The sequence below is a fragment of the Fusarium phalaenopsidis genome (genome assembly GCF_050370095.1).
Source record: "Fusarium phalaenopsidis strain FUZ10S chromosome Unknown contig_32302, whole genome shotgun sequence".
NCBI lineage: Eukaryota > Fungi > Ascomycota > Sordariomycetes > Hypocreales > Nectriaceae > Fusarium > Fusarium phalaenopsidis.
Genome location: NW_028145405.1, coordinates 4646334 through 4661982, shown reverse-complemented (window position 1 = coordinate 4661982; position 15649 = coordinate 4646334). Strand labels below are relative to the sequence as shown.

Below are 15649 nucleotides of genomic sequence, written 5' to 3'. Positions count from 1 at the left end.
TCTCTTTCTCTTCCTCTTCACCCCCTCACCTTCTCTTCTCTCGACATCATCACATACCAGCGTCTTTGAGACACGACGCCACGGTTTTGATATCGAGACTTTGCATCTTTGCGCACATCGCTTCCTTGGAGCTGCTTTGGTAAGTTATATCTTCTCTATTTCATCGTCGTCGAGCGAAGGCCGACGACACGTTGGAGCGACGGTCGGAGGTCCTCATCGTGGTGTTTGACTATCCTCCAGATTTCTTTCTCTGCCTGAGGCTCTTCCTTTCTTCCCACCTCCCTCTTCCTCTCTCTATCTCTCTCTCTCTCCGTCTCTCTATCTCTCATCATCTCTCCGTCTCTCCCTCATCATCCTCTCCTCATCACCCTTCTCTCCTCCATCCGCCACACCCTTCTCTACTCTTCTCTTCTTTCAACATCGTCTCCCTTTGCCAAAGTCACCTTGGCCCTTCAACGCGACCGGCTCGCGTGGTTGTTGTTTCTTTCATCCCGAAACTTTTGCATCTCTTCACCCCTTCCACACATCAATGAGTCACGCTCTAGAGACTGGGCTGTCGTCGTGGCTCGCTCTCCTCTCTCCAGTCATTTCATTTCCTCTACTACCTCATCTTCGGAGTCCTTGACGTCAAGGATTGATATCTGCCCTGGTTTCGACGCCGATAACTAACGATTCAATTATAGCAGCGTCGTTTGGATTCTCGCGCATCTTCTCCTCTCTCTTGAGGCGTATTGGCACGATTTCTACCCTTCCTGAAAAGAAAACCCGCCCCGAGCTCATTTTGTCACAGACTCGAGCAGTCCTCACCATCTTGTCTCCCAGCTTGGATCGCTACTCTTTGGGTTGCGGAGTTGCCATCGACTATTCTCATTGGACAAAGGCAAAGCGCTGTGCGATAGGCCATTTCCACCTCTCTATCCGGTAAGTACCTACTTTCCTGATCGAGTCCCTCTTCTTCTTTCATCGAGAGTTCCTCCTTCCTTATTGGGGCCTTGCGAGGTGTCTGCTTCTGGCTTCCCCTCATTGGCCCTTTCTTGTTTCGTTTCCCGACGTCTAGTTCCCGTCATTTATCCATTCCCATTTCATCACTTTTTTGGGCGTTTGTATCTGTTGCCGTTCGTTTACTTTACTTCAATACCTGCCGTTTTTGAATTCATCTCATGTATACATAATCATCGCACATTCATTCTTTTCTCCCCTCTCTCTTCATCTTGTCTACACTCGGCTTCATCTTTCACATCCTGCTCAACGCACCCTTTGTTCCTCACTACCTACAGAGGCGTACTCACGGCTTTCTGATCCTGTTTCATCTCGTTCAACATGGCAAAGAAGAAGAGAAAGGGAGGTCCTAACCTCATGGCAGAAGCTCTTAGATCACAGTCAACTGGCTCAGATCTGAACTTTAAATGCAAAATGAATAGTCGACGCGAAAACTACTCTAGCGGTTCGTCGTCCAAGACAACTGAGTCACGTAAGTTTGCCATGAGTCTGGGGAGACGAATTGCTAAATTTCACCTAGTCACCATGCCGTACAATGCGGCTGCCTCCATGAAGCGCCTTCAGCAGAAGGGACTTCATAAAAGGGTTTCCAACGCTTCTGTCCAGAACGAAATCGCCCAGTGGTACGCGACCAGGGACGATAGCGACAAGTATCGCAAGGGAGATCTCCCTTCCTTTGGGCAGTATGTAGACGCCAAGGAACTCGTCAAGGTAAGATTGAAGCCCATCGGACCTGCTAGACCACCAACACTGACGTTATCAGACTGTGGATGTGACCGTCCTTCAACAGCATCAGATCCAGTACCCTATTCGGGGAGTGTTTGCTGGTTTGCATATCTTCGGGCAGATCGTGGCCGAGAACTTGGCCTTCGCCGGTATTTCCAATCTGGTTAATCTTGCCAAAGCCTACCCCGAAGGATGGGGGGGCCTGTCACAAGGCATGGTAAGTGCTTCCAAAGACACCCTCACTTATGCTAGCCACTGACTCTTCTCTTCACAGGCTGTCTTTGACGTTTCCATTCGTGCCTTTCGCGGACTCCCCTCGGGATACGTATTCGTGGCTGTGACACCCAAGGTGTCATATGGAGAGTTCATGCGGAACCCCGACTTCAACCAGGGCCAGGAGCGCATCGCCATGCGCAATGCCATCAATACCATCACCGATATTCATCGTGAATGTGGAAAATCGACACCATTTTGGGCAAAGGTCCCAGGAGCACAAGTTCAGGAGCTGGAAATCCTTGAAGCGGCAGATCTCGCAGAGATGAGTGAAGAAGAGCGAAAGGAATACATTAGCGCCGTGCGGCGAGAGGCATCCAACTTGTGGCACGGGAGGGTTCACGGCAAGAAGCTGGTCGAGATGGTCAAGTCTCTCCCACACGTTAAAGATCTCGCGGAACGGGTTGCTGCACTGACCGAACCAGCCCCATCGCAAGGGTATTGCATGTCCAGACAGGTTGGCTTGTCCACTACTTTCACCACTCGTGAGTTTACGTGCTGCTCATTTTACCTTATTGACCATTTGCTAATGTGTTTTGCAAACAGTCATTGGCATCTACAACAGGCGCCACACGATTCGTGTTTTGCATTTTCATGCCACGCCCATGTTGGACCGTCGTTTGGTGGCCATCATCGCTCGAGCGTGCCCCAACCTCAAGATGTTGGGTATCTACGATTGCCCCGATATTCACCTTGGCGATATCATCTGTTTGTTGGACTTGATCCATGAAATCAACAGCAGCCGTTCTTGTGACCAACCTCGTATCCAAAGTCTGGATTTCTACCCACGATACAACACTGGCTCCCTACTCGGGAAGGCCAAACCTGGTGACGACGCCAACGCGTACGGGTTGTCTTCGAAGAAACTCCGGAGCGATGCTCAGCAACGCGGACTATTTGGTATCCTCCTGCAAGTCGTCCTCAAGTCCAAGAGGATGAACCTTCAGCTCCTCATGGACCGGAACGGCGCTTTCATGACCTATCTGTCGAAGCTACCATTTTTGCCTCTCCAGATCTTCAGCTTCCTTGATGGTCTGTACCGGTACTTGGATCTGATGGCTACTCGTTCGACAGACAAGAACGCCATCAAGCAAGCCCTCTATGACATCCTCAAGCCTGTCAAGATGGGACTGGAGTCACTGGACAATGATTGGCATAATTTCTACCTCCATGAGATGGACCAGACCATGATGTTCTGCTCTTCCTGTGGATACGAGTATCTCGAAGACTTTTTCGCTCAGACAGCACGAAAGGCTCGACCGCATACCAGATTGTGTGCTGCCTGCACCCTACGTCTGTGGTTGGACGAGGAATGCGACAGTGGGAAGCGCGACGGCAAAGAAGTCTGGGAACCGTTCTTCTCCAAGTGGCACCGTTCGGAGTTCAATGTAGATGCTCCGCTGCACCGACATGGTGAGAGTCTAATCAAACTCAAGTCGACAGAAGCAGTGCGGCCACTCCCGCCGGCCACTCAGTTTGGCCCGAACGGCAACGTGATCGGACCACGTTATGTTGAACCTCTGGTGAGAGACAACAAAATCCACAATGACTCGCTGCAGGATCTCCCAAACCTACTCGACATGTTCGACCCAGAACTGCTCCAGGAAGCCCAGCACCGCGCTCTTGTCATTGATGCCCGCAAAACGGCGGATGTCCTTCTGAGGGACTTCTACCCCCGCGCTAAGGATGGTATCAAGGCCTACAAAGATGGAACCCCAGACTTGGAAGGTCAGGGCCTAGCCCGCGAGCGCCAGGACATGTGCCTCGTAAGCCACAGCTTCGACACAGCTGTTGTGTTCTTCGAAAGTTTGCAGAACAAGACCTTTGCGGACCTCAAGGCATATCGCAACTCCAATCAATGGAACCCTACCGGCTTTTGGTAAAGGAGGGCTGAAGAACTGGAACGGATATGGATGGGTGGACGGATAGATGGACGGACGCGCAGGCGGTTTTGTTTCTTTGCTGTGGTTTATCACAGGACGGCGTTAACGGTATTCGGTCTGGATCACAGAACCACCAGGGAGAACACACTTGATTTGTTTCGTACTCTAAATTGCAGGCTGACCATAGGATAGCTAGCACGAGTTGTATGAGAATGTTGATATAGACTGCAGGCCCGATGAAGTGTTGTGTGATTGATGTGACCTGAAGCTGTTGTCAAGGGCCATTGAAGAATCTTGGCAACAGTGCATGAAGAGAGTACCAAGATACAAGAACTAACAATTGAGTAAAATAAAATCACGATAAAAGTAACGGTCTTTTATTTGAAATGACGATGGCTCATGGAAAACATCGACTTCGAAGTCCAAGATAGCGTCGAGTCCATGGTGGACGTTGTTGTGGTACGTACCTCTTTCTGGGGACTGGAACTGCCTGTGGACAAACAGCACGTGATCCGGCTGCACCCGAGTTGGCTCGTCAAGCAAACCTCGTCTCGACCCGAATGAGTTCCTAGAGTCGTCCAATCGCCCGCCAACCACGATGGCTTCCCTTTTCCGCACCCTCTCGCTCTCCGCGAGGTCTCTGAGCGCCAGAAATGCCCTGGGCGCTTTTGCGACCCGGGCCACCTGGTCAATGGGCGCCTTGCCCTCGCTCTTTGTGAGCCCCTCTGCCGCGCCTGTCTCGCGTGCCATCGGCGGCGGCTTGATGCAACAGACTCGAGGCATGAAGGTTCACAGCTCAGTCAAGAAGCGATGCGAGCACTGCAAGGTGAGGCTATATCGGTGCCGGTTCAATTGACGTACTTGGGAGAGGCAATTGGGCTTGCTGGACGATGCTAATGAGCCGCCGCATTAGGTTGTCCGACGGAAAGCCGGCAAGCGACACAACGGATACTTGTACATCATCTGCAAGGCGAACCCTCGACACAAGCAGCGACAAGGTTGAAGAGCGAAACGACGGGAGACACGTTTGTGGATGAGGCAACTGTACGATACTGCGAGGAGGAAAATTATCGCCCGATTACGAATCGAACTGTCTAGACGACGGACGGCCAGATGCATGCGAGGTAGAAAAGAGCAACGACGAAAGCTTCTTTTTTGGAACATGAATTGATGAGGCGTCAACGGAGCTTTGGAGGTTGAGACGGGAGCGGACAGCACGGGAGGGCCCGTCATGTACAACTACTGCGCTACATACCATCGATATACCTCTCCATACCTTCCCATTCCGTCTTTCCCCTCGACAGCAGATATCTGATTTGAGACTTTGCAAGGGCGGGGTTAGCTTCCTGCAATGATATATATACCAGGGTTTGTGAGAGAGACTTACTGCGTCTGATACGCCGCGGTGTCTGTCAAACTCGTCACGAGCGTACTTGCGGGACTCGGCTCTCGTCGCTGGGTCTGCAATTCGCTTTGTCCCTCGCAGAATTGTGCGGTAGAGGGACAAGACTCGTGCTCTTTGGATAAACTAGAACCCAATTCCCCATCAGCGCTGCAAGCTTGCCACGAGTTTGGAGAGGTTCGTTCGTACCTGGTCAAGACTCAGAGTAGGCTTAAGACGAGAACCGCCAGGCCGGGTGGCATAGCCACGGCTGAGATTCAGCAGGCGAGTGCTGAAGACCATTCCACTCAGACACTACCTCATCGGACGGGGGATATAATTCTCATGCCCGTGAAAAAAAAAGCACCGGAGTAGACGGCGATGGATGAAAGCCTTCAAAAGTTGCCTTTGCGTCTTGCCGGCCGAACCTCGGTTATCTAGTCGGAGTGCTGTTTCCCTTGTACGACCTTGTTCCTGCCATGCGCTGGATTGTTAGTGGACCATGTGGTGAAAGTCATCCAAGATAATATTGTTCTTTTCATCCCTTCCTCTTCTTCTTTTGGCCTTGTTCAATTTCAAGAGCAGAGTTGGTATCATGGCAGAAACAAAAGAGGAAGCGCCTGCCTCATCTAAGAAGCCCATCAAGAGACTTGTTGGAAGACGTCGACAGCCAAATCCGATCGAGATTGCCAATAAAAAGTCCGACGAGGACTTTGTCCAGGAATATGTCAAGCCAAGGTGAGTCTCGAAGTCGAGTTTGTTGGGATTGATGTGACTTTTCTTAACAACTGCGCGTCGCGTGTTCAGCAGCGATGGCTGGCCTCAATGGACGCATCCCCGGAACGATACAGTCTACACCTTGAGCCTCTCGCGCCCTACCACGATGCGCGACGATGAGCTCGAGGCGTGCTTCGACTTGGTTGACGAGACGAGCGGTGAAGATTATCGAAACTCGTCGCTGGGATGGCACCCGGCGATGAAGAGGAGGGAGATGCGATCTCCAGATCTTCGGTACATTCTGGTCAAGGACGGTGACGGCAAGATCAACGGCTTCACATCATTGATGCCTACCTTTGAAAACCACGAGCCAGTGGTGTACTGTTATGAAATCCACTTGAAGCCGGAGCTGCAGGGGTGAGTAAGACAACACCAACAAGTGACATTCTGCATGATGCCGACCTCCGACGGAGCTCGTTCACACACAGGACAGGGCTGAGCAACTGGACTGGTCTGGTGGATGGAGGCCACAAAGTGCATGTGTAAGACGTTGAGCTAATCAGAAACCGGGGCAGGACTGGTCTGGGCAGAAGGCTTATGGGGTATCTGATGGACGTTGGCGACAACATCGCTTCGGTCGACAAGGTGATGCTCACATGCTTCGTGAGCAACGCCTCGGGGCTCAAGTTCTACGAGAAGCTGGGGTTCGACAAGGACGACTACTCGCCGAGGGAGCGGAAGCTACGGGGAGGCAAGGTGGTGATACCGGACTATGTGATCCTAAGCCGGCCGACGGCGAGCGGAGGTGTCGTCAAGTCCCGGACCCGTCGACCACAAACTGAGAAGCAGTGATGGGTATTTTCCCTATTGCGGACATGAACACTCTGTACGCCAAGATGTCTGCGAGCAGCCTTTTGATCCGTCACACCTTGTTTCGGAATGCGGGCGCGACGCACACAGTACCCGTTCCATCCGTCCATCCATCCTTCAGACCGTTCTGCTTTTCTTAGCATCAATATTCGAGCATGAATGAATGGATGAATGTCAGCATTTCGACACAAAGCAAAAAAGACTCCAACGGACAAAGTACAAGAGACGAGAAAAACGCCCGTCAAACCCACCGCGAGGCGTTTCGACCAGGCCTAGCCCTTGCTCTTGCACTCGGATGATACGCTACGTATCATGGGCACCCCAGTGCAGACCAGCACAGCACAGCACCGCATTCAGCCCCCTTCTAAGAATAAGATGCTCAGGATTGATCTTCACAATGGTGGTCTCACGTACTGTAACTAGCTCGAAGCTTGTCGACGCCCGAGCTGAAGGGCTTTCCCTTGACACGTCCCACGGCGCCGACTGGCCGAAGGAGCAAAGGCTGTTTCGAGACGTTGGCTGGTTGGACGGTGCATGATGCTATACCTCAACGGGCTCGAGGACCTAACCGGCTTTGGTCGTGTTAATCTTGGGTTGGTGGAGTTGTCCTCTGCGACGATTCCTCTCCTCGAACCTCAAGCTCAAGGCTGACTGGCACGCCCAGGCTTTCTGACCAGGCACTCGACACGACGACGCGACGCTCCACTCACATCTCGCAAACCCGGTCAGCCCTAGGAGGCTAGCACGGCTAGTGGCTGAATGCCTTCGCGAGAAGAGCTCCCCTCGCCCTTGAAGGCCTTTGGGGGCCCCTTGCTTGTGCTGGGCTTGTGCATGTTTGCACAGCACAGCCCGCATGTCTGGTGGTATCGCGGTACAGTAGTCTCATGCGGTGGAGGGGGTGATCTCCATGATCCTTCTAGGGTCAGAGGCGTCAGCCGGGTCGAGTTTGACTCCGCTGGTGACCCTGGTGGTTGTCATTGGAAATGAAGGGTTGTCTTTGCTTTGGGCACCGCACCCCGGAGCCAGCAGAGGGAGAGCTTTGCTTCATTCAGCTCTGGAAAGCTTGATGGTCATACGTCAGTTCAGCCCAAGTGCCGTGCCGACACTTCTTTTTAAAGCTTTGGGCTCCCACAAGAGTCTTATCAGCCACCACTCTCCCTCTCTCTTGTCTGATCGCATCGTCGCTTTTCACCCCGACTTTAATCAACACTCTCCAACCCGACCCTCGACCTTCGTTCATACTCCGACTCACCAATTAATATCCTTCAATCACTCAATCAATCACAATGGCTCAGCAGTACTCCCAGGGACCCAATGTCCAGAACCAGGAATGGCAGAGCAACCTGTGCAACTGCTCACCCTGCGACTCTTGCCTGCTCGGTACCTTTTGCCCATGCATTCGTAAGTGCTCGCGCGCCCTGTCTTGGTAGCAATTGGAAGCTCACAGCTCGTCCATAGTTTTGGGTAAAACTGCCGATCGCATGAGGGATCCTACCATGCAGACTGCCGATACCTGCAACAGCGATTGCCTCATCTTTTGCGCCATCAACTGCGTCACTGGCTGTGGTTGGATGTAAGTTTTTTCGTTTATCTGCACTGTTCACTATCACAGTTACTGACGATAATGTCTTGCGCAGCTACTCCATGATGAAGCGTGGTGAGATCCGTGAGCGATTCGGCATTCAGGGCAGCGGCATGGGCGATTGCTGCGTCAGCTACTGGTGTCTCTGCTGTGCCCTTATCCAGCAGGACAACGAAGTCAAGGCTCGCCTCTCGCAGGGTCCCATCACCCAGGGCTACCAGGCTCAGAAGGAGGGCATGCACATGCCTACCTCTCCCCCGGCCCAGCAGCAGCAGCAGTACCAGGCTCCTCCTCAGGGTTACCAGTCTCCTCAGCCTCAGGGATCCTTCCCTGCTCCTCAGCAGACCTACAACCCTCACCAGCCTCAGCCCCAGTACTAAGGGGGTAGCGAGATCGAGCGCGATGCTATCATGACACCAAAAGATTGAAAAAGAGAGGGCGTGGGAAAACAAAGGGCGAAGAGAACTACGGTAATGGAATGGAGCGCGGAAGGGTACGCGCCTACGGATTATACCCAAATGACTGGACATTGTCATGCTTCTTTTTTATTGTCTAGCTGCTGCTACACCATTTCCTTGAATATAATTTATTGACTACATCTCGACATTCACATTGCATGCACATGATAGGGGTTACACAATCGGAGGGAGATCATGCCGAGGCAGGGTAAGAAAGTTGGCGAAAATTCATCAAAAGCCTCTTGTTCAGCTACACCCTTGCTCGTCCCTGAATGATCGCCCACTTTTCTTCTACATCTTGGCATGGTCTGTTTGTTGAACCCTGCACCGGCGTTCTCCAGATCTGGACACTCTAATCTCGAGTGTGAGCACGGTCACTGCCGTTGTTGTGTCATGACTGCTTCGGAGCCGCCGTAAAGGATTATCTTGTTTCATGAGGCTGATTGATCAAGAGTTATCACCAGGCTTGATGGGGATGTATCTTGTGTCAGGGATATATCCGTTACGGAAGGAACGGCATTGCATTGCTTTGTTGTCATCAGCACATCGTATTGATCGTCGAATAATAGGAGCCATTCTAGACTGGTGCTGACAGGTTGGTTGCTGCTAGTAGACTCAGTCACGAACCAAGCAAAAAGTACCAATCGTCAGCACAACATGTCATAACATGGCAAAAGTCAAGAGCCTCGCTTCTTGTCATCATACGTTGCACTTGATATCTTGCTTCTCTCAAGTTGAAGCCGGCATTGAGCACTCAGAATGCCGTATGTCTCCAATTCCTCATGTCACCGTCCGACAGCACTTCAGTATTCATTGGGTATCAGAAAAAATTTCATTCATGACCTCCCTCCCCTGCCAGACAATCGTTGACAGCAAAAACGCCCGCGCCGCACCTCTAGTGGTTGGTAAACGCCTATTCAGATCTACGCCTATCGAGGCTTGTTCCATCCTCTGCCTGAGCGGACCCCCTCTGAATGCCGTTTCCATGCAAAGTAACCAATCAATCAATCCCATCCCATCCCAATAGCCTTTTTTGGTCCCGTATCATATCCCATCCGTCCAGTCATCTTTTCTTCAAACATACGTTACATTTCATTCGTTAAGCGTAGAGCTTCTTCTCATAAGACTCCATGTTGACGTTGCCCTCCAGCTGGGCGCTCGCCGTGCGGAGCTCGAAGCGAAGGTCACCAGCCTCGGCCGCCGAGTGCATACCCTCCAGGCTGACCATGCCGCTGTCCTGGAGAGAGTGCTTGAGACCCGCAGCGAGGTAGGGGATGAACTTGTTGATCGAGCTATAGATAGTCAGCACTTCACATCTTTACCCCAAACTAGGGGATGTCACTTACCCTCGGTGAGCCACGGCACCAGAGACACCCTGAGCAACCAGAACGCTGTCGCCCTCGGAGAAGTAGCGGGCAGTTCCGGCATTGCTCTTCTGGCTGTCCTTGCCACCACCACCAGCCTTCTTGTCCTGCATGGCATCGATGCTGCCCATACCTCGGTAGGCCTTGACAAGCTTACCCTCGCGCGACACGAACGAGGTACCGGGGGACTCGGTGGTACCAGCCAGGAGACCACCCATCATGACAGTTGAGGCGCCCAGGGCAAGACCCTTGACAATGTGGCCAACGTTCTGAACACCACCATCGGCAATGCAGGGGACGCCGAACCGAGCAGCAAAGCGGCTGACGCTGTACACGGCAGCAGCCTGAGGACGGCCGACGGCCATGACCTCCTGGGTGATACAGGCAGAACCACTGCCCATACCAATTCGGAGACCGTCGACACCAGCAGCGATCAGAGAGGCAGCCTGCTCACGAGTCACGACGTTTCCGCCAATGACATCGAGGCCGGGGAACTCGCTCTTGATCCACTTGATCATCTCAATCTGGTACATGCTGTTACCCTGGGAGCTGTCCAGGATGACAATGTCAAGACCAGCATCAACCAGCTTCTGCAAGCGGAGCTTGTCCTCGGGGCGAGTGCCAATGGCAGCAGCGCAGAGGAGCTGCTTGCTGTCGGGAAGCTTGGAAGCAAAGGGGAAGTGCTGGTTCTTGGTCAAGTCGGAACGCGAGATCATGGAGACAAGGTTGAAGTCCTTGTCGACGATGGGGAGCTTGCCCTTCTTGGACTTGGCAAGAATCTTATTCGCCTCGACCAGAGTGACACCATCGGGGGCAGTGATGAGGTCGGTGACCATGACGTTGGAGATGTCATGGTCGTGGTCCTCCTCGAACTGGATGTCTCGGTTGGTAACAATACCCAGGAGCTTGGATCCCAGCTTGCCGTCCTCTGCAAATTTTGCATGTTAGCCCATATTTCTTTCCTGTGCGGGGCTTGGGAAAGGAAATGTGATTTGTAAGGTTGGTTCATAGTAAAGAAAGTCCCCATGACAATAGTCTATACGGTGGAACGAAAGTTATATAGAAAAGGTGTATAATCATGCAACCAGTGAGTGATAGTAAGAAGGTGTAAAGACTCACCAGTGACGGGGAAACCTCCAAAGCCCCATTTCTCCTTAAGCGCCTTGGCCTCGCCGACAGTGGTGTTGCGAGCAATGACGATGGGGTCGAGGATGAAACCGTTCTCGTATCGCTTGACCTTGCGGACCATGTCGGCCTGAGCCTCGGGAGAGCAGTTGTGGTGAATGACACCCAGACCGCCCTGGAGAGCCATGTGGATGGCCATCTCGTGCTCAGTGACCGTGTCCATGGGGGACGAGACGAAGGGGGTCTTGAGGGTGATGCGCTTGGTGATGGGGGCATCAAGAGTCACCTCGGAGGCGGCAAAGCCAATGTAGCCAGGCAGAAGGAGGAAATCGTTGTACGTGAGGCCACCGTGCTTGGTGGTGTCCATCAGCTCGTGCAGGTCGAGGCCATCCTTCTGCTTGTACTCGCCGAGCACCTCGAGGGCGGTGCGGTAGTCGAGGACGGAGGCAGGCATTGTGAATAAGAAGAAATGAAGGGCTGGATTTGAAAGATTTGAGGTCGAAGGCGAAACGAGTCGATGAGCAAGCTGTGGCCTCTATATCGACTGGCAGAATTGATAGAACGCTTCTTCCCAAAAGAAAGAAAAGAGAAAAGAATTGGTGGTGGCTGCTCGAAAACTTTTTTATGGGACGGACGCGAGACCGGACCCTTGTCTAAAGGTTTGGTAAGGTAGGTACCTAAGGTGGGCTGTCACCTGGCCGCCGACTTGCCACGGCCGATCTGGCGGGGCAGCAGCGCCGCACGCACGCACCTTCCACACCAGAAACAGAAACAGAAGCTTTTTTTCGCTCTCTGATGGGTGGACGCCATTTCCCGACCTGCATTTGTGTGAGCGCCTGAGCTGCTAGTTTTTCAGTTCTCACCAACATTTGTGATTGGTGAGTAAGCAATTTACCCTGCACCTTTGGTTAATTCCTGGATGCCAACAGAGGTAGTTCAAGACATGATCAATAATATGAATATCGATAAACAATTATCGACTGGTGGGTTCATGAATTGTCAAGACGGCATTTCTAGCTTGTGTGGCTACCTACCTTGCAGCTATGTGCTTCTCACCATCTGCGTGTTACCTTGACCCCTCAAATGCTAAAAAAGACCTTGACTTCGACGTCATTGCTCCATCGACTTTCAAGGCCCATTTCCTTCCATGCCTTGCCAATGTCGATCTCGAGAACATGGCCGTCGGCTTTCGAAATGGCCACCGTGTGTACTGGGATGACCTTTTCCTGAATCGTGATCAAAAAGTCGCCATCAATCGTCATGGCGGGAAGAGAAGATACATAGACACCTAACATCATTCATCAGTATCCCACTCGCGAAAGACGGGTCTATAAAAACTCACCGAGAACGCCGAATGCCTTGACTCGCGTGTCAAGCATAACGCGACCATTCTCACGCTCTTCCACACTGCTCATGAATATTGCTGCGGCGCCAGCCATCTTACCCAACAGTCCGAGGTTCGCGATCAACATGTCACCATGTTTCTTGCTAGACAGACTCGTCAAAGGAAAGGCGGAGAATATTTCATATCCTCGAACAGGCAATGAGCCAGTGAGTAAAGAGCCCGGGTCCTTGATAGTGACTGGCCGAGACACCTTGCCTGTAGTATGAGCACGAACCACGTACTGAATACGGGGATCAGCTCCCGGAAAGATTGATAGAGGAATCAGATCGGTTAATGGCCGTGAAGAGACGTTGAATATTGCCAGGATAGGGTTGCCAGTTTGCGAAGCCCCTGTTGGATATAGTTAGCCAATGCCGACATGACGAGGAGTATGTCCACTTACCATGATAACTTCCCACCTTCAACAGGGAGTCATCATCATATCCCATATAAGGGTATACTGTCTTCCCCAAGACGCTCGGCCTAAAGATCACCGTCTTACCCCGCGGAGTGAGGCCAGTCATTTGGTCGATAAGATCCATGCCATGTTCACCTGGGACATCTGTGATGTAGATGGGGCCTCCGCTGACACAACGAGCTGCGGCGTGGAAGCCAGAATACTCGTGGACAGTCTGGAACATATCCCAGTCAGGAAGCACGTTGAGGTACTTCATGAATATGCTGTTATGGGCGTTTGTCCACACGTGCCAGGGATGAGAGGCTGGGATCTCGGGGAAGAAGTCGTCCGAGTTGCGCACCAAGATGGTTGGCCGGTTCGTAGGCATCTGAGAGTGAAATAAAGCCTGTGGGAATTGAGACATGCAAGATATTGCCTTGGCGCTAAAATGCCGGAGAGTTGCAATGGTCCATGTGTCAAGATACTTGTTGATGAGATCACGGCGAGAAGAAGCGCCGACCCATGTGTCCAGCATGAATTGGGCGTCTGTCTTGACAGCATCAATCCCACAGTCCACGAGAAACTTGTAAAAGTCATTGTAGAACCTCGAGACATCTTCTTCGGCGATAACCGTAATCTTACCACCAAGGGGTAGGTTACGGCGGTCAGCATCTTCACGAACAACCTCGATGGTCTTGTATGTCTTTGCAATCTTGCCGTCTGGGGCGATTCCGCCCCAATATCCGAGGAGGGCGTGCCAGACAGCAATGTGCTGAATATAGGGGTGTTTCTCTCGAATATGGGAGACGGTTGCCTTTAACCCCTTGGGGAATCCCTCAGGCTCTGCCTCAAAGTCTTTCCAGCCGTACTGAAACTGGCTTGGGCCACGGTAGTCAATTGACTGCCAGTTGTCATCAATGATGAGACTCGAGACGTTGATGTTGTTTTCGGACAACTTGTCTATGGCATCGAATATCTTCTGATCTGTAAGTCGCTGTCCGAGGGCATTCCATGTACCTGCTCGATGTCAGATCAGGGGCTTTAATCTTAGCAATGGGGGGCATACAGAAGCCCAGTCCATCAAACCAATACTCCAACCACTTTGGTCTGAAATCGCTGGCCAGGCTAGACAGTTGTTGCTCATGCTCAACATTGGCCTGTGCTGCTTGGGATACCAGGTTTCTAGCATGGTACATGACAGCAGCAACAGCGCACTCGAAATCCTCTCCTTCTGAGACGAGTATCGTGGCTTTCTCTTCCGAAAGCCCATCGTTCCGAGCCTATGCCAATAAGCAATTGATCATCGGCAGGTCTTGTGTATCAGAAACTCACATGAACCTGAAGTTGGTCCTTGGACCCTTGTCGGAAGACTGGCAAGACATGGTTAAGGCCACTGACTGCAAGGAAGACAAGGTTTTTGCCCTGGGGGCTTAGAAAACAACAGAGAATTCCGTCCTTGTCGAGGGAAAATTGCGTCTTTCCATGACGAGGGGCTAACCAAGGTGACCAAAGTCGCACAAGGGCAAACCACCTGCTTCATGTCAGACGAGATGATTGGTACGGATGATAACGTCTGCCCGTGTACAGCGTCATCTTTCTTGTCTCACTCACCTCGCGAAAGATCCCCATGGAGTACCGATAGCAATGTTTCTATAGCTCGAATTGTCCCCATTGGCTGGCGGAATCACGGTTTCGAGTGACCAGAGGGATGTCCTGGGTGACTGGCTTAGGCATGACCTGATGACCCAGTCTCCAGAATTGAGATCAGGTATGAAATCAGATAGATTGTCAGATGAGACCCCGGCGGCAGTACTGACGATTAGGCCATCATCTAGACCTTGTTCATCGCGTATCCACCTCCAGTCGACATCTGGACTATGCCGAAACTTGAGAGTAAACCGCACTGAGGTGTCAAAGGAAAGAGATGATGTAAAGTGGAAGCGAGACACAGATTCGGGTATAGACTGCAAAGTTTGAGGGGCTAAAGCGTCTTCAACGGGGCACAGATGGGCCTCTTTCCAGTCTGAGCCATCTAGTGAATGCCACAGAGATATCTCCCAAGCTTCAGTCTCTCGAGACTTGGGTATTTCCAGAACAGCAGACAAGGTGATATCTTGGCCTTGGACTGGAGTTACTTGTCCCAATGGCGGGTAACTCTGGAGAACTGCCTTCATGCTTTCAGGGACCGGAGGAGGAGCAGGTTTCTGCTTGGCGATGTAGACAGCTTGAAAGACTTGGCCAAAGTCGTAGTTGTCAGAGGGCATTGCAAGGGACAGGAAGAACGAGAACAAGAACAAGAACAAGAACAAGGAAGCAGGTTTGTGCAAGTATAGGTTTATTAGAGAGGTTTGACTTGAGACTCGAAGGTGTCGTACAGGACGATTCGTTTCTGCTTGCAATGATACCACAATCACATCAACAATTCGATGTTGATGCTCTGCGTTCGTGTGTACTTGAGCTGCCCGCCCTGGCAAGGACGAAAACAGACAG

The 15649-nt window shown here is 51.9% G+C and overlaps 6 protein-coding genes across 6 annotated transcripts; 4 read left to right on the top strand and 2 right to left on the bottom strand.

The window, feature by feature from the left end:
* Nucleotides 1–1320: 1320 nt before the first annotated feature.
* LRP88_08793 (uncharacterized protein) lies at nucleotides 1321–3881 on the top strand (the record flags this gene model as incomplete). The annotated part of the gene is made up of 5 exons (XM_083245292.1): nucleotides 1321–1471; nucleotides 1520–1710; nucleotides 1763–1942; nucleotides 2000–2483; nucleotides 2545–3881. The coding sequence occupies 5 exons, from the start codon at nucleotides 1321–1323 to the stop codon at nucleotides 3879–3881; spliced, it is 2343 nt and encodes a 780-aa protein (XP_083099786.1).
* A 598-nt stretch (nucleotides 3882–4479) lies between these two features.
* LRP88_08792 (mitochondrial 54S ribosomal protein bL36m) lies at nucleotides 4480–4884 on the top strand (the record flags this gene model as incomplete). The annotated part of the gene is made up of 2 exons (XM_083245291.1): nucleotides 4480–4707; nucleotides 4795–4884. The coding sequence occupies 2 exons, from the start codon at nucleotides 4480–4482 to the stop codon at nucleotides 4882–4884; spliced, it is 318 nt and encodes a 105-aa protein (XP_083099785.1).
* A 973-nt stretch (nucleotides 4885–5857) lies between these two features.
* Nucleotides 5858–6831, top strand: LRP88_08791 (N-terminal L-serine N(alpha)-acetyltransferase NatD; the record flags this gene model as incomplete). The annotated part of the gene is made up of 3 exons (XM_083245290.1): nucleotides 5858–6000; nucleotides 6070–6396; nucleotides 6555–6831. 3 exons carry the CDS (start codon nucleotides 5858–5860, stop codon nucleotides 6829–6831), a joined length of 747 nt encoding a protein of 248 aa, XP_083099784.1.
* Nucleotides 6832–8135: 1304 nt separating this feature from the next.
* Nucleotides 8136–8811, top strand: LRP88_08790 (PLAC8 family-domain-containing protein; the record flags this gene model as incomplete). The annotated part of the gene is made up of 3 exons (XM_083245289.1): nucleotides 8136–8250; nucleotides 8308–8422; nucleotides 8487–8811. 3 exons carry the CDS (start codon nucleotides 8136–8138, stop codon nucleotides 8809–8811), a joined length of 555 nt encoding a protein of 184 aa, XP_083099783.1.
* Nucleotides 8812–9988: 1177 nt separating this feature from the next.
* Nucleotides 9989–11832, bottom strand: LRP88_08789 (IMP dehydrogenase/GMP reductase; the record flags this gene model as incomplete). The annotated part of the gene is made up of 3 exons (XM_083245288.1): nucleotides 9989–10181; nucleotides 10236–11181; nucleotides 11373–11832. The coding sequence occupies 3 exons, from the start codon at nucleotides 11830–11832 to the stop codon at nucleotides 9989–9991; spliced, it is 1599 nt and encodes a 532-aa protein (XP_083099782.1).
* Nucleotides 11833–12457: 625 nt separating this feature from the next.
* LRP88_08788 (glycoside hydrolase superfamily) lies at nucleotides 12458–15423 on the bottom strand (the record flags this gene model as incomplete). Its single annotated transcript, XM_083245287.1, has 6 exons — nucleotides 12458–12666; nucleotides 12721–13113; nucleotides 13166–14176; nucleotides 14226–14439; nucleotides 14492–14588; nucleotides 14771–15423. The coding sequence occupies 6 exons, from the start codon at nucleotides 15421–15423 to the stop codon at nucleotides 12458–12460; spliced, it is 2577 nt and encodes an 858-aa protein (XP_083099781.1).
* Between the last annotated feature and the right edge of the window lie 226 nt (nucleotides 15424–15649).